General features: G+C 43.4%; 1 protein-coding gene across 2 annotated transcripts; it reads right to left on the reverse strand.

Annotated features, from left to right (window-relative positions):
- Nucleotides 1-684: 684 nt before the first annotated feature.
- Nucleotides 685-23562, reverse strand: LOC115176718 (fucolectin-6-like). Of its 2 annotated transcripts, XM_029736931.1 has the most exons (6): nt 23437-23524; nt 22229-22305; nt 6365-6659; nt 5885-6039; nt 5348-5630; nt 685-1379 (listed from the first exon to the last, which is right to left on the reverse strand). In XM_029736931.1, the coding sequence occupies exons 2-6, from the start codon at nt 22302-22304 to the stop codon at nt 1208-1210; spliced, it is 981 nt and encodes a 326-aa protein (XP_029592791.1). In that variant the 5' UTR covers nt 22305; nt 23437-23524; the 3' UTR covers nt 685-1207. The 2 variants fall into 2 exon arrangements, with proteins under 2 accessions (XP_029592791.1, XP_029592790.1); XM_029736930.1 differs by lacking the exon at nt 22229-22305 and having other exon boundaries at nt 23437-23562.

Below are 23562 nucleotides of genomic sequence, written 5' to 3' on the forward strand. Positions count from 1 at the left end.
AGTGTTTCGGCAACATGAAAGAGAGGAGGATGTCATTGGTGTTTCTCTACAAGTAGGGTGAGTCAACATGTTTTTTCTACTTGCACACATGCACGCACACACAAAAAAATTGCAAAAATCACTGAAGTTGGAGACTTATAATGTATCTCCCTCACTAACTTTAAGCATCAGCTGTCAGAGCAGCTTACCGATCTATAAATAGCCCATCCAACCAACTACCTACCTCATCCCCATATTTGTTTTTGTTTTTCTGCTCTTTTGCACACCAGTATTTCTACTTCCACATCTTCATCTGTACATCTATCACTCCAAGGTTAATTGCTAAATTGTAATTACTTTGCCACTATGGCCTATTTATTGCCTTACCTCCTTACTTCATTTGCACACACTGTATACAGATTTTTCTATTGTGTTATTGACTGTACATTTGTTTCTCCCTTGTGTAAGGTTAAAGGCATTCAATGGACTACTGGTGGATTCTCTTACCTAACGGCCAGTGGAGTTTAAACGTATGTTGATGTATGCTTGATTTGGTCTGGTCCTCGTCTGGTCATCTGAGTAGCATTCAGCCGTATATAAATGCAGCTGGTAAATATTTGCTTATGTTTATGGTCCTTCAAACTTTGTTCACCATGTCTTATGATACGAGGCAAGCAAGCAATAAATCTGCAAGCAATAAAGTAATCTGCAGTACTTCCGACCACAATTTAATAATTTAGAGTAGAAGATAGGGTTACAACTTTAGAGGGAACAGCATGTGGCAAAGAGTGGATTATTGTACAAAGGCCAAAATTTACCTATTTACAGACTACAAACACAAACAACCAAATACATAATGGAAACATTCCAGATCCAAGATTTCACCTTTAATTCATTTTAGCATAATAGCAATAGTGTTACAGCATTATATGTATTTCTAAGTATGATTGAGAACCATCTAACCAATAATTAGAATACATAAAATGTATGAATTTTTTTTTTTCAGTTTTAGAAAAAAATGTTGGCCAATTTATACCCAAACTTCCAAAAACAGTGTGCAAGATGAACTTCCAGAATAGTAGACCAAATTTGTTTTTGTATACTGAAAGTAAATACACATTTTTGGTAATTGACATACTGGAAGTATACAAAAAAATATTAATTGTTTTTTGTAAGACAATACATTCCCCAAACATTGCAGGGTGCTGTTAAGAATTAATGATCTGATTTAGTTACATGTAGGCCCAGTCCCATCCAGGGGTGACCCGTACACCTCCACCTCACACAAGGTCAGATACTCCTTCCTCCCTGGAATGACCACGATGACATATCGACCCTCCATGCCCGGACACTGGAAGGTGCTAGAAGTGCCAGCTGGGATAGAGGAGATCACAGCACACCTGCAGGAAAAAACAGAAACAAACTACTATAGCAACTACTGATAGCAACTTCTACTCAATTCCAAATGGATATTAAACCCCTATCTCAGGGTACTTAAAGTAGTTAAATAAAGGTTAAATAAAAATAAGAAAGTGCCCATCTGCCGGACACCCCACCAATGTTTTGGAGAAAACTGAGGGATGAGGCTAGATTAATGTAACCTCTTTCAAATTCATGTTCAGAGCTGTGGATGCAAGGACTGACCAACCATAATATAAAAATGATAGTTTTAATGTTTTGAGGCTATAAAGTGTTTGTTAAAATCTAAATTGTTTACAAAAATTGGAGAAAACAATTTTATATTTTGGGTTCTTATGGGGTATGACAGTTGAACTAAGTGTGAGGTATTTATGAGTTATATACTTTTAAAAAATCAGCATTGCTTTGGGTATGAATCGTTCATTTAAAAGTATAAAAATTGATGTACCAATCACGGATTGCCCCTTTAACATAACCATTAAAGGATATAGTGCCTTCGGAAAGTATTCAGACCCCTTGACTTTTTCCACATTTTGGTAGGTTACAGCCTTATTTTAAAATGTTTTCAATAGTTTTTTTCCTCATCAATCTACACACTCAATACCCCATAATGACAAAGCAAAAACAGGATTTTAGAAATGTTAGCAAATGTATAAAAAATTTACTGAAATATCACATTTACATAAGTATTTCAACCCTTTACTTTGTTGAAGCACCTTTGGCAACGATTACAGCCTTGAATCTTCTTGGGTATGACACTACAAGCTTGGCACACCTGTATTTGGTGAGTTTCTCTGCAGATCCTCTCAATCAGGTTGGATGAGGAGCGTTGCTGCACAGCTATTTTCAGGTCTCTCCAGATATGTTCGATAGGCTTCAAGTCCGGGCTCTGGCTGGGCCACACAAGGACATTCAAAGACTTGTCCCGAAGGCACTCCTGCGTTGTCTTGGTTGTGTGTTTAGGGTCGTTGTCCTGTTGGAAGGCGAACCTTCACCCCAGTTTGAGGTCCTGAGCGCTCTGGAGCAGGTTTTCATCAAGGATCTCTGTACTTTGCTCCGTTCATCTTTACCTCGATCCTGACTACTCTTCCAGTTCCTGCCGCTGAAAAACATCCCCACAGCACGGTTGCTGCAACCAGCATGCTTCACTTTAGAGATGGTGCCAGGTTTCCTCCAGAAGTGATGCTTGACATTCAGGCCAAAGAGAGACCAGAGAGTCTTGTTTCCCATGATCTGAGAGTCTTTAGTTGCCTTTTGGCAAGCTCCAAGTGGGCTGTCATGTTCCTTTTACTGAGGAGTGGCTTCTGTCTGGCCACTCTACCATAAATGCCTGATTGGTGGAGTGCTGCAGAGATGGTTGTCCTTCTGGAAGGTTCTCCCATCTCCACAGAGGAACTCAGAGCTCTGTTAGAGTGACCATCAGGTTCCTCCCTGACCAAGGCCCTTCTCCCCTGATTGCCGGGTTTGGCCAGATGGCCAGCTCTAAGAAGAGTCTTGGTGGTTCCAAACTTCTTCCATTTAAGAATGATGGAGGCCATTTTTGGTACCCTTCCCCAGATCTGTGCCTCGACACAATCCTGTCTCGGAGTTCTACAGACAACTCTTTCGAACTCATGGCTTGGTTGTACAACTTTATTGGAGTCCACCTGTGGTAAATACAATTTATTGGACATAATTTGGAAAGGCACACACCTGTCTATATAAGGTTCCACAGTTGACAGTGCATGTCAGAGCTCTGCAGGCAATCTCAACGCTGTGCGTTACAGAGAAGACATCCTCCTCCCTCATGTGGTCCCCTTCCTACAGGCTCATCCTGACATGATCCTCCAGCATGACAATGCCACCAGTCAAACTGCTCGTTCTGTGTGTGATTTCCTTGCAGACAGGAATGTCAGTGTTCTGCCATGGCCAGCAAAGAGCCCGGATCTCATTCCCATTGAGCACGTCTGGGACCTGTTGGATTGGAGGGTGAGGGCTGGGGCCATTCCCCCCAGAAATGTCAGGGAACTTGCAGATGCTTTGGTGGAAGAGCGGGGTAACATCTCACAGCAAGAACTGGCAAATCTGGTGCAGTCCATGAGGAGATGCACTGCAGTACTTAATGCAGCTGGTTGCCACACCAGATACTGACTGTTACTTTTGATTTTGACCCCCCCCTCCTTTGTTCAGGGACACATTATTCCATTTCTGTTAGTCACATGTCTGTGGAACTTGTTCAGTTAATGTCTCAGTTGTTGAATCTTGTTATGTTCATACAAATATTTACACATGTTAAGTTTGCTGAAAATTAACTCAGTTGACAGTGAGAGGACGTTTCTTTTTTTGCTTAGTTTATATACACTACCGGTCAAAAGTTTTAGAAGACCTACTCATTCAAGGGTTTTTCTTTACTTTTACTATTTCCTACATTGTAAATTAATAGTGAAGACATCAAAACTATGAAATAACACATATGGAATCATGTAGTAACAAAAACAGTTTTAAACAAATCAAAATATATTTTATATTTGAGATTCTTCAAAATAGCCACCCTTTGCCTTGATGACAGCTTTGCACACTCTTGGCATTCTCTCAACCAGCTTCATGAGGTAGTCACCTGGAATGCATTTCAATTAACAGGTGTGCCTTGTTAATTTGTGGAATTTCTTTCCTTCTTAATGTGTTTGAGTCAATCAGTTGTATTGTGACAAGGTAAGGGTGGTATACAGAAGATAGCCCTATTTGGTAAAAGTCCAAGTCCATATTATGGCAAGAACAGCTCAAATAAGCAAAGAGAAACGACAGTCCATCATTACTTTAAGACATGAAGGTATGTCAATGCGGAAAATTTCAAGAACTTTGAAAGTTTCCTCAAGGGCAGTCGCAAAAACCGTCAAGCGCTATGATGAAACTGGCTCTCATGAGGACCGGCACAGAAAAGGAAGACCCAGAGTTACCTCTGCTGCAGAGGATAAGTTCATTAGAGTTACCAGCCTCAGAAATTGCAGCCCAAATAAATGCTTTACAGAGTTCAAGTAAAAGACACATCTCAACATCAGCTGTTCAGAGGAGACTGCATGAATCAGGTCTTCATGGTCGAATTGCTGCAAAGAAACCACTACTAAAAGGACACCAATAAGAAGAAGAGACTTGCACGAGCAATGGACATTAGACCGGTGGAAATCTGTCCTTTGGTCTGATGAGTCCAAATTTGAGATTTTTGGTTCCAACTGCCGTGTCTTTGTGAGATGCTGAGTAGGTGAACAGACAATCTCTGCATGTGGTGCCCACCGTGAAGATGGTGTGTGGGTGCTTTGCTGGTGACACTGTCAGTGATGTATTTAGAATTCAAGGCACATTTAACCAGCATGGCTACCACAGCATTCTGCTGCGATACTCCATCCCATCTGGTTTGCACTTAGTGGGACTACCATTTGTTTTTCAACAGGACAACTGCAAGGCTGTGTAGGGGCTATTTGACCAAGAATGAGAGGGATGGAGTGCTGCATCAGATGACCTGGCCCCCACAATCACCCGACCTCAACCCAATTGAGATGGTTTGGGATGAGTTGGACTGCAGAGTGAAGGAAAAGCAGCCAACAAGTGCTCATCATATGTGGGAACTCCTTCAAGACTGTTGGAAAAGAATTCCAGGTGAAGCTGGTTGAGAGAATGCCAAGCGTGTGCAAAGCTGTCATCAAGGCAAAGGGTGGCTATTTTGAAGAATCTCAAATATAAAATATATTTTGATTTGTTTAACACTTTTTTTGGTTACTACATGATTCTACATGTGTTATTCTACATTACTACGTGTTATTTCATAGTTTTGATGTATTCACTAGTATTCTACAATGTAGATAATAGTAAAAATAAAGAAAAACCCTGGAATGTCCAAGGTGTGTCCAAACTTTTCACTTTAATCTTTAAAACTTAAAGTTAAATGGACCTCAACTCTAATACAGTAATTCACCTAGGATTGTCGATGCCGTTGTTTTTCAGGGAGTTTCCAATGCGAATCTCAGCTCCATTGAGTCTGCTAGGAACACTGTCGACTGTGTTGGTGATGATGATGGAGAACACTTTGTAGGTCTTCAGAAGGTCCACCCTCCACCAGGCGTTGATGTCCTGTAGAGTGTGGGTGCAGGACCCTCCTATCCAAATAGCGTTGCGATTCCCGTCAATAGCATTGCTTGGAATGCCAAACTGATACAAAGACGACTGGCTGGCCTTTCCATATAGAGCCACATTATCTCCTGGACAAAATAGAGCATAATGCACAATAACTATCATCTTATCAATCAATTGTTTAAACTTGTGTAAGCATATTCATGCACTGTAATCATAGAGGTTACTTTCAGAGTTAATAATGTTTAGACTACCATTACAGAGAATATAACAAAAGTTGTACTTATAATACTGTTCATAATATATATATATATATATATATATATATATATATATATATATATATATATATATATATATATATATATATATATATTCTGACCGGTTGGGGCAAGGTAGCCATAAACCTCCACTTCACAGAGTGTCAGAAGTCTTTTCTCTCCTGGTAGAACCACAGTCACATAACGCCCTTTGAAGCCTGGGTCAAAGGCCAGGGTGAGAGGACTGCCGACTGGAACGGAGGAAATTGTTTTAGCCCTGGAGAGAGAAATGGGTTTTACTGATCTCATTACTGTAAAATAGTGCCTCACGAACTATATAACTTTATTTAAACTAAATAAACATGGCACAGGAGTTGATATGCTGATATCTACAACTGTGCCTGTGTTCTGGTGGTAACCTGTAAGTGGAGTTGAATCTTTTCACCAGCATTGCTTGATTTTATCTGTCCTGCCTGCATGGGTTTTTATGTACAGTATGTCCACTATTTATATTCTGGTCACTCTAATTGAGTTCTTCATGGACATAAACATTAGCAACACATTGTAAATACAATTTCAAAAACCACAGTATCTTGACTCACAGAGGGTTATGAATGCCATTGTCCACTAAAGAATTTCCTATTCGTATCTCAGACCCGTTAAGCCTCTCAGGAACAGCATCCCCTCTGTTGGTGACGGTGATGGAGGTGACTATGTAGGTATCAAGCAGGTCCACTCTCCACCAGGGGCTAGTGGATTCATCAGTGGCAGTGCAGGACCCATGATGAAAATGTGAATCGCGGTTCCCATCAATGGCATTGGAGGCATGACTCCAACCGTGCCATGGGTTCTCAATGAGGTCTGACTGTGTAGCTTTTCCATGCAAGGCAAGATTTCCTGCAGGGAAACATATCGTTGAGTGAGTATAGAGGAACAATTTAATGATGCTGTCAAAACATAATAACAAAGTTTTCTAATCTGCTGATAGTCCGGGTGGGGCCTTAGGGAAATAAATACCGTAATTTCAGGACTATTAAGCGCACCTCAGTATAAGCCGCACCCACTGAATACATTTTTTTTTTTTTTTTTTTTACATAAATAAGCCGCACATGTCTACAAGCCGCAGGTGCCTACCGGTACATTGAAATCAAATGAACTTTACACAGGCTTTAACGAAACACGGCTTATAACAAAAATAAATGGGCTTTAACGAAACACAGCTTGTAACAAAAATAAATAGGCTTTAACGAAACACGGCTTGTAACAAAAAAATTTAAATTAGCAGTAAGCTTTAGTTGTCTTTTTGCACTGAGTCAATTCCTCACGCTGCTGTTTCCAACATCTTATCATCAACTCATTAAGACCAAGCTCCCGTGCAGCAGCTCTATTTCCTTTTCCAACAGCCAGATCAATCGCCTTCAACTTGAAAGCTGCATCATATGCATTTCTCCGTGTCTTTGCCATGATGAGGGTGACAAAATGACTACCGTAATCAGAATGATGGGAAGTTTGAGAGCGCTCGATTTAATCTAAACAGTAAACAAAAAAGTTGTTTGACCGTAACCCGTTCGGCAATTTTATTGGTCTAATGAAAGCTTCATGCCGCCAAAAAACTGAGCACGTCACAGAATGTGTTTTTTTGGCGAAAAAAAATTTGAAAGCTGGAAAAATCCATATATTAGCCGCGTCATTGTTTAAGCTGCGAGGTTCAAAGCGTGAGAAAAACGTTGCGGCTTATAGTCCGGAATTTACGGTATGTTACGTGGTAGATACAAGTATGACAGTTGGAACAAACATGAATTCAGATGATATGAAAACATCCTAGAAGGGATGCTCATTGCAAACTTAACGTGGAGGCACAAGACTAAATGGCCGCCGATGTAGATGATAATGACTCCATAGTCATGTTTAAAATAACTTATTAAGTGACATTTTTATAAAATAACATGACATTAAGTAATAATACATTAAATGTATTCCTTAACTTTTGATACGTGGAGAAAATAAAATACTTAATAAGGCTCTGGTTCACATGTGCCAGCACAATGGCATAATGCAGTGCATGATAATAAGCATCCAGCCATCAACACTTCTGAGAACAGAGGGGCTCACTTTTGCAGCCACTATTGCTTCACGGTACATCGAAACTACAACATGAAAAACGGTTCGGTAATAGAATTTTGTTACTTTTGGTACTTCTATTAAATTTGTCTCACGTTTGGAAATCAACTAAATGTATTTCACTTATTATAAAATTATTACATTTGCTCTGTGTGTGCGGTGCAGGTATGCTTTCCTAAGAACTTTTTCAATGAAAAGTTACCTACAAAGTAGCCTATGCCTACCTGGCAGAATCATGATTATTTGCATCAATCCAGTGGCCATGTGTTTTGCAAACTCCATCACATGTGCGTGTGTGCTACAGAAATGCTGCTAACCAAACAAAAATGTTAAGTGCATGCACACTTGAATTAAAGGGCAACAACACTCAAAATATTATTTTTGCCGTTGTTTTTGGCAATTTTTGGCATCGAATATCATGATTAGAGGTCGACCGATTATGATTTTTCAACGCCGATACCGATACCGATTATTGGAGGGCCAAAAAGGCCGCTACCGATTAATCGGCCAATTTTTTGGGGGGGGGGTTAGTTTATTTATTTGTAATAATGACAATTACAACAATACTGAATGAACACTTATTTTAACTTAATATAATACATCAATAAAATCAATTTAGCCTCAAATAAATAATGAAACATGTTCAATTTGGTTTAAATAATGAAAAAAAACAAAGTGTTGGAGAAGAAAGTAAAAGCACAATATGTGCCATGTAAGAAAGCTAACGTTTAAGTTCTTTGCTCAGAACATGAGAACAAAGCTGGTGGTTCCTTTTAACATGAGTCTTCAATATTCCCAGGTAAGAAGTTTTAGGTTGTAGTTATTATAGGAATTATAGGACTATTTCTCTCTATACGATTTGTATTTCATATACCTTTGATTATTGGATGTTCTTATAGGCACTTTAGTATTGCCAGTGTAACAGTATAGCTTCCGTCCCTGTCCTCGCTCCTACCTGGGCTTGAACTAGGAACACATCGACAACAGCCACCCTCGAAGCAGCGTTACCCATGCAGAGCAAGGGGAACAACCACTCCAAGTCTCAGAGCGAGTGATGTTTGAAACTCTATTAGCGTGCACCCGGCTAACTAGCTAGCCATTTCACATCGGTTACACGAGCCTAATCTTGGGAGTTGACAGGCTTTTTCCTCTGTAATGAATACGCTATTGTCTGGTTGGAATATTATCGAATATTTATGATTAAAAGACCCTAAGGATTGATTGTAAACATCGTTTGACATGTTTTTACGAACGGTAATGGAACATTTTGACTTTTTGTCTCTGGTTTTACGCTCGTGCATTTTGCCTTTGGATAGTCATCTGAACGCGCAAACAAAAGGAGGTATTTGGACATAAATATGGAGTTTATCGAACAAAACGAACATTTCTTGTGGGAGTCCAGCGAGTGCATTTCGACGAAGATCAGCAAAGGTAAGTGGAGATTTATAATACTATTTCTGAGTTTTGTTGACTCCAGAACTTGGCGGGTAACTGTATAGCTTGCTTTGATGGCTGAGCTCTGTACTCAGAATATTGAACAATGTGCTTTCGCCATGAAGCTATTTTGAAATCTGACACAGCGGTTGCATTAAGGAGAAGTGTATCTATAATTCTTTCAATAACTGTTGTAAAGTTTATCAATGTTTATGATGAGTATTTTTGTAAATTGATGTGCTCTTTCACCGGAAGTTTGAGGCAAAACATTTTCTGAACATCACGCGGCAATGTAAAATGGGGTTTTTGGATATAAATATGAACTTTATCGAACAAAAACATACATGTATTGTGTAACATTGAGTCCTGGGAGTGTCTTCTGATGAAGATCGTCAAAGGTTAGTGATTCATTTTAGCTGTATTTCTGTTTTTTGTGATGCCTCTCCTTGCTTGGAAAATGGCTGTGTGGTTTTTCTTGTGAAGTTGATGTCCTAACATAATCTAATGTTATACTTTTGCCGTAAAGCCTTTTTGAAATTGGACAATGTGGTTGGATTAACGAGAAGTTTATCTTTAAAATGGTATAAAATAGTTGATTGTTTGAGAAAATTAAATTATGAGATTTTTGTTGTTTTGTATTTCACGCCCTGCTATTCCATTGGCTGTTGGCTAGGGGTTCCACTAGCGGAACGTCTGTCCATAACAGGTTTTAAAGAGTACACCACATCAGTCACTGGCTTCATCAATAAGTGCATCGATGACGTCGTCTCCCAAGTGACTGTGCGTAAATACCCCAACCAGAAGTCATGGATTATAGGCAACATCCGCACTGAGCTAAAGGGTAGAGCTGCCACTTTCAAGGAGCGGGACTCCAACCCGGATGCTTTTAAGAAATCCCACTATGCCCCCCAACGAACCATCAAACAGGCAAAGCATCAATACAGGACTAAGATTGAATCGTATTACACCGGCTCCGACGCTCGTCAGATGTGGCAGGGCTTGCAAACTATTACAGACTACAAAGGGAAGCACAGCCGCAAGCTGCCCAGCGACACGAGCATACCAGACAAGTTAAATCACTTCTATGCTCGCTTCGAGGCAAATAACACTGAAACATGTATGAGAGCATCAGCTGTTCCAGACGACTGTGTGATCATGCTCTCCGAAGCCGATGTGAGTAAGACCTTTTAACAGGTCAATATTCACAAGGCCGCAGGTGCCAGACGGATTACCAGGATGTGTACTCCAAGCATTTACTGACCACCTTGCAAGTGTCTTCACTGACATTTTCAACCTGTTCCTGACTGAGTCTGTAATACCAACATGTTTCAAGCAGACCACCATAGTCCCTGTGCCCAAGAACACTAAGGTAACCTGCCTAAATGACTACTGACTCGTAGCACTCACGTCTGTAGCCATGAAGTGCTTTGAAAGGCTGGTCATGGCTCACATCAACACCATTATCCCAGAAACCCTAGACCCACACCAATTTGCATACCGCCCCAACAGATCCACAGATGATGCCAACTCGATTGCACTCCACACTACCCTTTCCCACGTGGACAAAAGGAACACCTACGTGAGAATGCTATTCATTGACTACAGCTCAGTGTTCAACACCATAGTGCCCTCAAAGTTCATCACTAAGCTAAGGACCCTGGGACTAAACACCTGCCTCTGCAACTGGATCCTGGACTTCCTGACGGTCCGCCCCCAGGTGGTAAGGGTAGGTAACAACACATCTGCCACCTCAACAAAGGGGCCCCTCAGGGGTGTGTGCCTCGTGTACTCCCTGTTCACTCATGACTGCATGGCCAGGCATGACTCCAACACCATCATTAAGTCTGCCGATGACACAACAGTGGTAGGCCTGATCACTGACAACAATGAGACAACCTATAGGGAGGAGGTCAGAGACCTGGCTGTGTGGTGCCAGTGTAGGAGAGTTAAAATGGTTATTACATCAAACTAGTGCACAACGCAAAACAGAACCTCCAGGTTAAGGGTCAGTGGCCCAAGCCCGCAAAAAGGAATATTCCAAGTTCAGACAGAAGGGGGGAGTCAGATCGCTATGATCGCCAGGAACTTAACCTTTGGTTTCTATTTTAAATTGTTGCGCTTCTAGTACTGCCTGTTAATGTTAAGTAGGCAGCTACAGTAGCTGGATGATATTAACATCTTCGGTTTTTGTTTCATTAAATTTATTTTATTTAATCTGGGTGCTTACGTCACCTACTAACACCCTGGTACTAACTGTAGCTCCCGTTCTCCCAAGTCCAAGTGTCACGGTTGTCGTAGGAATGAGCGGACCAAAGTGCAGCGTGTGTGTCGTTCCACATTTTATTTATACTGTGAAACTATGCAATACATAAATAAACTGAATGACAAAAAAACAACAAACCATGACACAGAGGTGAAACATACACAACTCAAAATGAATCTCCCACAAACCCAGGTGGAAAAAAACCCTACTTAAGTATGATCTCCAATTAGAGACAACGAGGACCAGCTGCCTCTAATTGGAGATCATCCCCAACAAAACCCCAACATAGAAATACAAAACTAGAACCTGAACATGGAAATAGAAAATATACAACAACAACAAAAACCTGTCACGCACTGACCTACTCTACCCTAGAAAATAACATATTTCTATGGTCAGGACGTGACAGTACCCCCCCCCCCCCCAAAAGGTGCGGACTCCGAACGCACCGACAACAAAAGAACCAACAAAAAAAAGGGAGGGTTAGGGAGGGTGCAAATGTCTATGGCGGCTCTGGTGCAGTAAGCAGAACCTTCTCATCCTGCAGATCCTCCAACAGAGGAGGCGGCTCCGGTTCAGGGCGTAACTCTCGCTTCGCCCGCTGATCCCTCCATTTTTGTGTCACCGGACTGTGGATCATCACCGGAGGTTCCGGACTGCCGACCGCCGCTGGAGGTTCCGGACTGCCGACCGCCGCTGGAGGTTCCGGACTGGGGGCCGCCGCTGGAGGTTCCGGACTGGGGGCCGCCGCTGGAGGTTCCGGACTGGGGGCCGTCTCAGGAGGTTCCGGACTGGGGGCCGTCTCAGGAGGTTCCGGACTGGGGGCCGTCTCAGGAGGTTCCGGACTGGGGGCCGTCTCAGGAGGTTCCGGACTGGGGGCCGTCTCAGGAGGTTCCGGACTGGGGGCCGTCTCAGGAGGTTCCGGACTGTGGGCCGTCTCAGGAGGTTCCGGACTGTGGGCCGTCTCAGGAGGTTCCGGACTGTGGGCCGTCTCAGGAGGTTCCGGACTGTGGGCCGTCTCAGGAGGTTCCGGACTGTGGGCCTACTCAGGAGGTTCCGGACTGGGGACCGTCGCTGCAGGCTCCGCGCCATGGATCACCACTGGAGGCTTTGTGCCATGAATCATCCCTACCGGCTTCGTGCCATGGATCATCCCTACAGGCTTTGTGCCATGGATCATCCCTACAGGCTTCGTGCCATGGATCATCACTGGAGGCTTCTGACGTGGAGCCAGAACAGGTCTCACCAGACTGGGGGATGTCGCCGGAAGCTCTGGACTGGGAACTGTCGCCGGAAGCTCTGGACTGGGAAGACACACTGGAGGCCTGTTGCGTGGAGCTGGCACAGGTGGCGCCAGACTGGTAACACGCACCTCAGGGCGAGTGCGAGGAGCAGGAACAGGACATACCGGACTGGGCAGGCGCACTAGAGACCTGATGCATGGGGCTGGCACAGGTGGCACCAGACTGGTGACACGCACCTCACGGTAAGCACGAGGAGTTGGCTCAGGTCTCCAACCTGACTCTGCCAATCTCCCAGTGTGTCCCCCCCCAAATAAAAATTGGGGCTGCCTTTCATGCTTCCCTTGTTGCCGCGCTCTCGCTGCCTCCACCTGTTCCCATGGGAGGCGCTTTTCTCCTGCCCCTAAATTCTCCAAAGCCCTGGTATACTCTTCCTCATCTCCACGATAGTCCACTGGTCCATACCAGGCTGCTTGGTCCTTTGGTGGTGGGAGATTCTGTCACGGTTGTCGTAGGAATAAGCAGACCAAAGTGCAGCGTGTGTGTCGTTCCACATTTTATTTATACTGTGAAACTATGCAATACATAAATAAACTGAATGACAAAAAACAACAAACCGTGATGCAGAGGTGAAACATACACAACTCAAAATGAATCTCCCACAAACCCAGGTGGAAAAAAAACCTACTTAAGTATGATCTCCAATTAGAGACAACGAGGACCAGCTGCCTCTAATTGGAGATCATCCCAAACAAAACCCCAACATAGAAATACAAAACTAGAACCTGAACATAGAAATAGAAAACATAGAGAGAGAAAAACCCTGTCACGCACTGACCTACTCTGCCCTAGAAAATAACATCTTTCTATGGTCAGGACATGACACCAAGAAAACACAGAGAGAAAGGTATGTGTCGCAGATTACTCCGGTGTAGAAGTCCGTAATGTTAAATAAATAAAGCATCCCAAGGTTAATGCTATAGGTATTGTTATATGGGAGTGTGAGACGATTGAAACATGTAAGTTTCAGAGTTTTATCATTGCTATTGATATAGTTTTACAGAGTGCTAAAAAGTATTGCTGTTGCTAGCTAGCATGTATTTCTGTGATCCAGATGGTTAGCTGAGCTGCCGACTTATGCTAGCTTTGCATTATGGGAGATGTAGTTTTTGCCCTTAGGTCTGAATGGGATAAATGTGATTTCATGTTGTAGCTTGTTTGTATTACAGTGTTTTGTTTTTTACATGAGTTGTTGTATTTTAATACTGTCAACATTGAAAGCACCTATCAATGTATTGGAGATGTGAGACAGGATATGTGTTTCATCTTTCTTCATGCTCCTCTATAGAACAACTTGTCAGATGGCGCATTGGAGATTGATGTATTCCTGTCCTGTCTTTTCATTATTGCAGGTATGGTTCTATTGTCTAAGAATTACTATTATACATTCTTTGTACTTATTTTATTCTATACATTATGACTTTATGTACGAATGTGATTGTGGGAGTCTGAGAAGGCACAGAGAGAAAGAACAATTTGTCAGATGGTGCATTGGAGACTGATGTATTCCTGTCCTGTCTTTTCATAATATTATCTACATAAAAGCCCCTAAAGACAGCCGTGGTGTCGCTCTTCATTTCTTGGTTCTTCTGTGGTGCATATAATGACCGTAACAGATTGGTGCCATGACCCGGATCAACAGGTCAGCTGCAGCGGATCGCCGGGGGACCCCTACACAGAACTGGGTCGACATCACACGTTCAGAACATTTGAGGGCAAGGTTAACTTTTTACAATATGTTGCATACACCACAGTTGTTGAGATTACAGAACAGGAGAGAGAAGATGTATCAGGTGTTGGTGATAACAATGTACTGTACATGTTACTCCGGTAGGTGTTACTGTGAGAGGTCCACAAGGTATTACCACTGGGGTGGGGCGGGGGGCTCTGTTGGCCAGTGTGGTGGAACATAGTGCTAGAGCCAGTCCTGTTAGATAGTGAAGAGTCCCAGAAGCCCATAGGGGGTGAAAATGAAAACCGAACCCAATTGCAAGCCCTGGCAGAGTTAGACAAACAACTGCGCAGGGAAATAGGAAATCAAGTTGCCGCTAGTCTAGCAGAGGCTACTCCAAGCACTCCCCAACCCATAGTACAAATACCTGATTGGTCAAAGGTCAACCTAATTCTGAAGTCAGACGTCAGAGAACCACCCCACTTCCGGGGTGATAGCACAGACCGGTGCACAGTGACTGAATGGCAAGAAATGATGCAAGCTTACTTGAAAAAGAAGGGATGCAGTATATCAGAACAGGGGCAAGAGATACAGGACAGACTGATGGGGCGGGCTGAAGACATAGTCAGAATTGGGCTCCGTGGAAACCCCCTCGTTAGCATAAGCAGAGACCCTGAATCCATATACAATATCCTGAGGCAGCACTTTGGAGAGGCAATCTCATCCACAATTCCATTAGGATACTTCTTGGATTATTGGGTCAGACTGACAAAGCAATTGACCTTGCCAATGAGTGCTTGCAAAGACAGGGAAAAAGAGTGGATGATCCAGGTCATGAGGTGACCATGATGTTTGTTAAGCACTGCCCTGACCCAGCACTATACGCCGCTCTTAGGTGCAGTTAACAACCCCCTGACATGTATAATGACGAAATCAAAGCTAGACGCCTGATCTGTTTCGCCTGTTTGTGCACTTTGAGGACAATACAGTGCCACCAACACAGCCCGCTACCATAGACTGTGGGCTCTCCTTCTCTGTGGCCGATGTGAGTAAAACATTTAAACGTGTTAACCCTCGCAAGGCTGCCGGCCCAGACGGCATCCCTAGCCGCGTCCTCAGAGCATGCGCAGACCAGCTGGCTGGTGTGTTTACAGACATATTCAATCAATCCCTATCCCAGTCTGCTGTTCCCACATGCTTCAAGAGGGCCACTATTATTCCTGTTCCCAAGAAAGCTAAGGTAACTGAGCTAAACGACTACCACCCAGTAGCACTCACTTCTGTCATCATGAAGTGCTTTGAGAGACTAGTCAAGGATCACATCACCTCCACCCTACCTGACACCCTAACCCATCTGGACAAGAGGAATACCTATGTAAGAATGCTGTTCATTGACTACAGCTCAGCATTCAACACCTTAGTACCCTCCCTGTGCAACTGGGTCCTGGACTTTCTGACGGGCCGCCCACAGGTGGTGAGGGTAGGAAACAACATCTCCAGCCCACTGATCCTCAACACTGGGGCCCCACAAGGGTGCGTTCTTAGCCCTCTCCTGTACTCCCTGTTCACCCATGACCGCATGGCCATGCACGCCTCCAACTCAATCATCAAGTTTGCAGACGACACTACGGTGGTACGCTGATTACCAACAACGACGAGACAGCCTACAGGGAGGAGGTGAGGGCACTCGGAGTGTGGTGTCAGGAAAACAACCTCTCACTCAACGTCAACAAAACAAAGGAGATGATCATGGACTTCAGGAAACAGCAGAGGGAGCACCCCCCTATCCACATGGACGAGACAGTAGTGGAGAAGGTGGAAAGTTTTAAGTTCCTCGGCGTACACATCACGGACAAACTGAAATGGTCCACCCACCCAGACAGCATGGTGAAGAAGGTGCAACAGCGCCTCTTCAACCTCAGGAGGCTGAAGAAATTTGGCTTGTCACCAAAAACACTTACAAACTTTTACAGATGCACAATCAAGAGCATCCTGTCGGACTGTATCACTGCCTGGTATTGCAACTGCTCCGCCCACAACCGTAAGGCTCTCCAGAGGGTAGAGGTCTGCACAACGCATCACCAGGGGCAAACTACCTGCCCGCCCTGACACTTACACCACCCGATGTCACAGGAAGGCCAAAAAGATCATCAAGGACAACAACCACCCGAGCCAATGCCTGTTCACCCCGCTATCATCCAGAAGGCGAGGTCAGTACAGGTGCATCAAAGTTGGGACCGAGAGAATGAAAAACAGCTTCTATCTCAAGGCCATCAGACTGTTAAACAGCCATCACTAACATTGAGTGGCTGCTGCCAACATACTGACTCAAATCTCTAGCCCCTTTAATAATTAAAAATTCGATTGTAACGTTCGTCGCCTGGTGACGAGGAAGCGGACCAAAACGCAGCTGGGAGCAAATACATGTTTATTCAACACACTGGAATTAAACATGTACACAAAATCAAGAAAACTGTCGATACGTTACGTGCTCAAAACAAAGAGACAACAACCCACAAACATCGTGGGGGGAAAAGGAACTTAAATATGATTCCCCAATCAGAGGCAACTAGCGACAGCTGTCTCTGATTGGGAATCGACAGAACCCAACATAGAAATACGCCCCAAAGCAAGGCTATACCCAAAACATAGAAAATGAACTATAGAAATGCCACACCCTGACCAAAATAGAAGAGTTCACCTGGTCAGGGCGTGACAGTACCCCCCCTCCAACGGTGCGTACTCCCGGCGCACCAACCTAAAGTCTATTAGGGGGGGAACCTGGGTGGGCGCCTCACCCTCGGTGGAGGCTCTGGCCCCGGGCGTGTTTCTCCCCCTGCCTCCACCCTAGCCCTACCCCTCTGGCCCGGACTGGACCACGGTGGAGCGGCATGCTCAGGCTCCGGAGCGGAGCCGCCGACCGGAACAGGACTGGTCACCGGTGGACCGGACACAGGCCGTGCCGGACTGTGGACACGCGCCGTGGGCCTGGTGCGGGGAACAGGGACGGGCCGGACAGGACCGGGGACACGCACCACCAACCTGGTGCGGGGAGCAGGGACGGGCCGGACTGGCCTGGGGACACGCACCACCAACCTGGTGCGGGGAGCAGGGACGGGCCGGACTGGACTGGGGACACGCACCACCGGCTTGGTGCGGGGAGCCGGAATGGGCCGGACAGGACTGTGGACACGCACCACTAACCTGGTGCGGGGAGCAGGAATGGGCCGGACAGGACTGGGGACACGCACCACTAACCTGGTGCGGGGAGCAGGGACGGGCCGGACTGGACTGGGGACACGCACCACTAACCTGGTGCGGGGAGCATGGACGGGCCGGACAGGACTGGGGACACGCACCACTAACCTGGTGCGGGGAGCAGGGACGGGCCGGACAGGACTGGGGACACGCACCACTAACCTGGTGCGGGGAGCAGGGACGGGCCAGACAGGACTGTGAACACGTACTGGTGACCTGAAGCGTGGAGCTGGTTTAGCCACTCGTCCTGGCTGGATGCCCATCCTAGCACGGCATGTGCTGGGCATGTCCACCGGACGCACCGGGCTGTGCGGGCGCACTGGCGACACAGCGCGCAACTCCGCTTCCCATGGCTTGGTGCGGGGAGCAGGGACGGGCCGGACAGGACTGGGGACACGCACCGTGGGCTTGGTGCGGGAACAGGAACGGGCCAGACAGGACTGTGAACACGCACTGGTGACCTGAAGCGTGGAGCCGGTTTAGCCACTCGTCCTGGCTGGATGCCCATCCTAGCACGGCATGTGCTGGGCATGTCCACCGGACGCACCGGGCTGTGCGGGCGCACTGGCGACACAGCGCGCAACTCCGCATACCATGGCTCCTCCTCCAGATCTTCCCTCTGCAGGTCCTCAATCAAACGCCTCATCTCCTTCTCTTCCTCCGCCGTCATCCCCCACGAGAGCAGTAGTCTGGGCTCCTCCTCTGCCCTTCCGGACCACCCCATTAGCCCCCCCCCAAAATTTTCTTGGGGCTGTTTTCCGGGCCTCCTCGACCACCGCCTGCGACTCCGTCTACCGGCTGGCTTTTCCTCCTCGACCTGGGAATCCGTCCGCCAGGGTCCTTTCCCCGACATGAAATACGCCCCAAAGCAAGGCTATACCCAAAACATAGAAAATAAACTATAGAAATGCCACACCCTGACCAAAATAGAAGAGTTCACCTGGTCAGGGCGTGACATCGATGTAACAAATGTATCACTATTCACTTTAAACAATGCCACTTTATATAATGTTTACATACCCTACATTACTCATCTCATATGTATATACTGTACCGTTCGGCCATCGCTCATCCATATATTTATATGTACATATTCTTATTCATTTCTTTACACTTGTATGTATTTAAAAAATATATATTATTTCACCTTTATTTAACCAGGAAAGCTAGTTGAGAACAAGTTCTCATTTACAACTGCGACCTGGCCAAGATAAAGCAATGCAGTGCGACACAAACAACAACACAGAATTACACTTGGAATAAACAAGTGTACAGTCAATAACACAATAGAAAAAAAAGGGGAAAAAAGAAAGTCTATATACAGTGTGTGCAAATGGCGTGAGGAAGTAAGGCAATAAATAGGCCAAAGATGTGACAAAACAGTCCTAGGCTGGCAGGTATTATCCAGGCTAAAAAACGGCTGGTGCCTGTGCAGTTAAAAGATAGAAGGTAAAAGCCACTAGCAGTGGCTAACAATGACTATATAGCTAGTAGCTAATTAGCTGGTTAGCTTCTGATGGCTAGCTTCTGATAGAGGTTCTGGCCATAAGGTCTAAAAAAAAAAATTGCGGATCTGTGTCACATTGAGTGAGGCGGGTTACCGGAAGTTATATTTAGTTTAAAAATGGAAAAGAGATTGAAAAATAAATTGAAATATATACAAAAAATATGAAAAATACAAAAAGTAAACGAGAGGACGACCAACCCCGTCTGCACTGCTACGCCATCTTGGAAAAAAGAGGTCGTTTTATAAGGTAGTTGTTGTGAAATTGTTAGATTACTTGTTAGATATTACTGCACGGTCGGAACTAGAAGCACAAGCATTTCGCTACACTCGCATTAACATCTGCTAACCATGTGTATGTGACCAATACAATTTGATTTGATTTGTCAACTTTTTTTGTCCAGAGTCTGAACTTTAGCAAGTAATATACTTGGAAGTGGTGGATGGTGTGCCCGCCTCCTGAGTCGGCCTAGAAGTCCACTCCGAATACCTCTTCTCCGCCGGCGTCGTCTTGGAGCAGACTCTGGGATAAATCTTCTCTGGGATAGTTAGCGTCCCACCCACGGTTCACACTATTTAACAGCCAGTGAAAAATCAGAGCGCCAAATTCGAAAACAACAAAATGTCATAATTCAAATTTCTCAAACATACAACTATTTTACACCATTTTATAGATAAACATCTCCTTAATCCATTCACGTTGTCTGATTTGAAAAAGGCTTTACGGCGAAAGCATAAAGTTAGATTATGTTAGGACAGTACATAGACAAAAAATTACACACAGCCATTTTCAATGCAAGGACAAGCGTCACCAAAAGCAGAAAACCAGCTAAAATTATGCACTAACCTTTGACAATCTTCATCAGATGACACTCCTAGGACATTATGTTAGACAATACATGCATTTTTTGTTCTATCAAGTTCATATTTATATCCAAAAACCCCATTTTACATTGGCGCGTGACGTTCAGAAAATGTATTTCCCCCAAAACTGCCGGTGAATCAGCACAACAATTTACAAAAATACTCATTATAAACGTTGATAAAATATTAAACTGTTATTCAAAGAATTATAGATTAGCATCTCCTGAATGCAACCGCATTGACAGATTTCAAAATAACTTTACTGGGAAAGCACACCTTGCAATAATCTGAGTACTGCGCTCAGAAAAAAACATCAGGCAATTACAGATACCCTCCATTTTGGAGTCATCTAAATGCATAAATAGCATTAGAAATATTCACTTAACTTTAATAATCTTCATCAGAAGGCACTTCCAGGAATCCCAGGTCCACAATAAATGTTGTTTTGTTCGATAAAGTTCATAATTTATGTCCAAATAACTCCATGTTGTTTGCGCGTTCAGTAAGCTACTCAAAATGTAGGACGCGCGAGGAAAATGTCACTACGAAAAGTTTAAAAAAAGTTATATTTACATTCGTTCAAACATGTCAAACGTTGTATAGCATCAATCTTTAGGGCCATCTTAACTTCAAATTTCAATAATATTCCAACCAGACGGTTGCATTGTCTCGAAAAACATTTTGGAACACAGCTCCCTCCTCACGTGAACGCGCGCAATGAACTGATGGGATTTTCTGAGTCACCAACTTCCCAGGCTTCTCGTTCGGTCTGTGTTTACCGCAAAAACCTCAAACAACTTTCTAAAGACTGTTGACATCTAGTGGAAGCCTTAGGAAGTGCAAAATGAACCCTAACTCACTGTGTGTTAGAAAGGCAAGGACTTAAAAAAACTACAGGCACCAGATTTTCATTTCCTGGTTGTATTTTTCTCAGGTTTTTGCCTGCCATATGAGTTCTGTTATACTCACAGACATCATTCAAACAGTTTTGGAAACTTTAGAGTATTTCCTATCCAAATCTACTAATAATTTGCAAATATTTGACTCTGGGCCCGAGTATTAGGCCGTTTACTCTGGGCACGCTTTTCATCCAAAAGTGAAAATACTGCCCCCTAGCCCAAACAGGTTGCCCTGGGTGAAGCGAACAATGCAACCAATTCAGGAAAGTCGTAATCCTGGTCGTAATGCTGGTGAGTTACCGCCACTCTGATATCCAAAAGTTATTTCCGTCTGTATGTAATAACACAAAAAACGCTATGGGCTAATAATGTTACAAATACCACACACAAAAACGAAATACCGCAAAGTTGCTTAGGAGCTGGAAGCAGAGCTGCCAGGTCTGTCGGCGCCATCTTTCAGCCATCACTTTTTAACACCAAGGCCAATGATATGATCCTAGTACATAAATCTGAAAGTTGTGTCATAAATACATTGAGATATAATATAACCTCACATTTCATAGTAAGAGACCTAGCCCTGTTAATTTAAAGGGCATTATATCTCAACCTTGTCTCAGAGCATTTCATATTATTCTGTATGTACAGTAAATGCATAACACACCATTTAGCATGATATGTTATGTTTCATATGGTATGTATTAATTTGTGGATGTTTATCACCCATTTCGTATGATATGTTAAGAATTAAAATTCATATTATATATTACAAATTTGCTAAACGTTTTATATGTTACGTATTTGCAAACTTATGATATGTTACGAATTTGCTAAATGTATGATATGTTACAAATTTGAAAAAGTATGATACGTTACAAATACTAGCTAGGTGGCTAACGTTAGCTAGGCTAGGTGTTAGGGTTAGGAGTTAGGGTTAAGGTTAGGGTTACTTTTAGAAGTTAGTTTTAAGGGTTAAGGTTAGGGTTAGGGTTAGGGGAAGGGTTGGTCGAAAAAGGTTGAGGTTAGGTTAGCTAATATGCTAAGTAGTTGCAATGTAGCTCAAAGGTAGTAAGTAGTCAAAAAGTTGCCAATTAGCTAAAGTTGTCCATGATAGGATTTGAACTCTCAGGAAAGGAATTATGGATGTGATTACTTGGGACGGTCGCGCCAATAGAGCATGCCAGTCCCAGGAGAGCCAACAAGAGGAACATCATGGATGATCTCACCATCCTGGAGGGAAAGCCCAGAGTAAGTCAACAATGGGTCTGATAGGAACCAGTCCACAGAAACATTGACAGAAACACTGAAACAATCTGTTAGGCTGCAATTCAATTACAATTTATAATTTTTATAAATTCAGCTCACTTGAACAAAGACATTTTAAATATTGTTTTACTCACCTCTCAAGAAGAACAATAAACACCAAGAGAGTGCATTTTGGGTAGTGTAATTTTTAAATGTTTTGTACTAAACTCATTTTAGCATTCTGTCATAAAGAGCACATTTTGAAGATTATTTATTTAGTTATTTAAACATTTCTAGTCTATCATCTATGTGTAACATGGTTGACGTGTTATTCTTGACCCGATCAGTTTTCCACCATGTTTTAATTGAAAATATTATTTAAAAAGTAATCACCATCTGAAAACGAGACTTCAGTTCCCATAGCATAGTTGAGCTTGAAAATGAGGGTCAAATGTAAATGTATAACTAATCTCATGAAATTAGTAATAATCTTCAGAAATGACATTGTCAAAGCAACAAAATAACTAGGGCTTTACTATTATGGTGAAGACCTGGGGACATTTTTGGGTTAAAATCTTCCTCAGAAAAGGGACATGTCAAAAGGCAGAGTTTTGGCTGTTTAGAAATACTTTACTCATATAAAAAATCTGATGTATAACATTTTTCTTTAAAGGCACTTATTTTAATATAACAGGCCTAAATTTCGGCCAAATTTCTACTTAATAAAGAACGTAATTCAAGAGAGTATGATATTAGCAGAAAGGACAATGAGAGGTGCTGCATTACTCTTAGCACTATTCTCTCCTTTCATGAACTTGCTACTTTAGAATAAAGTAGCTTAAATAGAATACAAGTCTTTCAGTATAAAATAGAGTCCAGTTTGTTGTCTCTTTGCAATCACAACCTCCTTGCAAACACATCAGCATGCATTTAAGTAAAGGATTGGATTATGGGAACATCACGCCCATCTGAATTCAACCCACTGCTGAATTATGACATAATTATTATTCCATAACTGTTATGTAAATCAACAGTTAATGTGTGGTTGTGTAAGGCAGAAAATATAACGTAATAGAAGACAATTCCAAATAGTATTAGATTGTAATATCCTCTTACCTTCACACTCAACAAAAATAAGGTCACTGTTGATGCTGATGTAGGTAAAAGCTCTGTAGACAGCTGAATCTGACTGATTCATTTATACACCAGTCACAAAGTCAATGACCCTGCCCAGCCCCCTCG

Source organism: Salmo trutta, chromosome 37, assembly GCF_901001165.1.
Source record: "Salmo trutta chromosome 37, fSalTru1.1, whole genome shotgun sequence".
NCBI classification, from domain to species: domain Eukaryota; kingdom Metazoa; phylum Chordata; class Actinopteri; order Salmoniformes; family Salmonidae; genus Salmo; species Salmo trutta.

Coding starts and splice junctions, on each gene's coding strand:
- LOC115176718 (XM_029736930.1), bottom strand. CDS start 23,518: ATGAATCAGTCAGATTCAGCTGTCTACAGAGCTTTTACCTACATCAGC. Junction 6,660..23,436: donor TATTTTTGTTGAGTGTGAAG/GTAAGAGGATAT, acceptor GTTTCCCTGCAG/GAAATCTTGCCTTGCATGGA. Junction 5,631..5,884: donor TGGCTACCTTGCCCCAACCG/GTCAGAATATAT, acceptor TATTTTGTCCAG/GAGATAATGTGGCTCTATAT.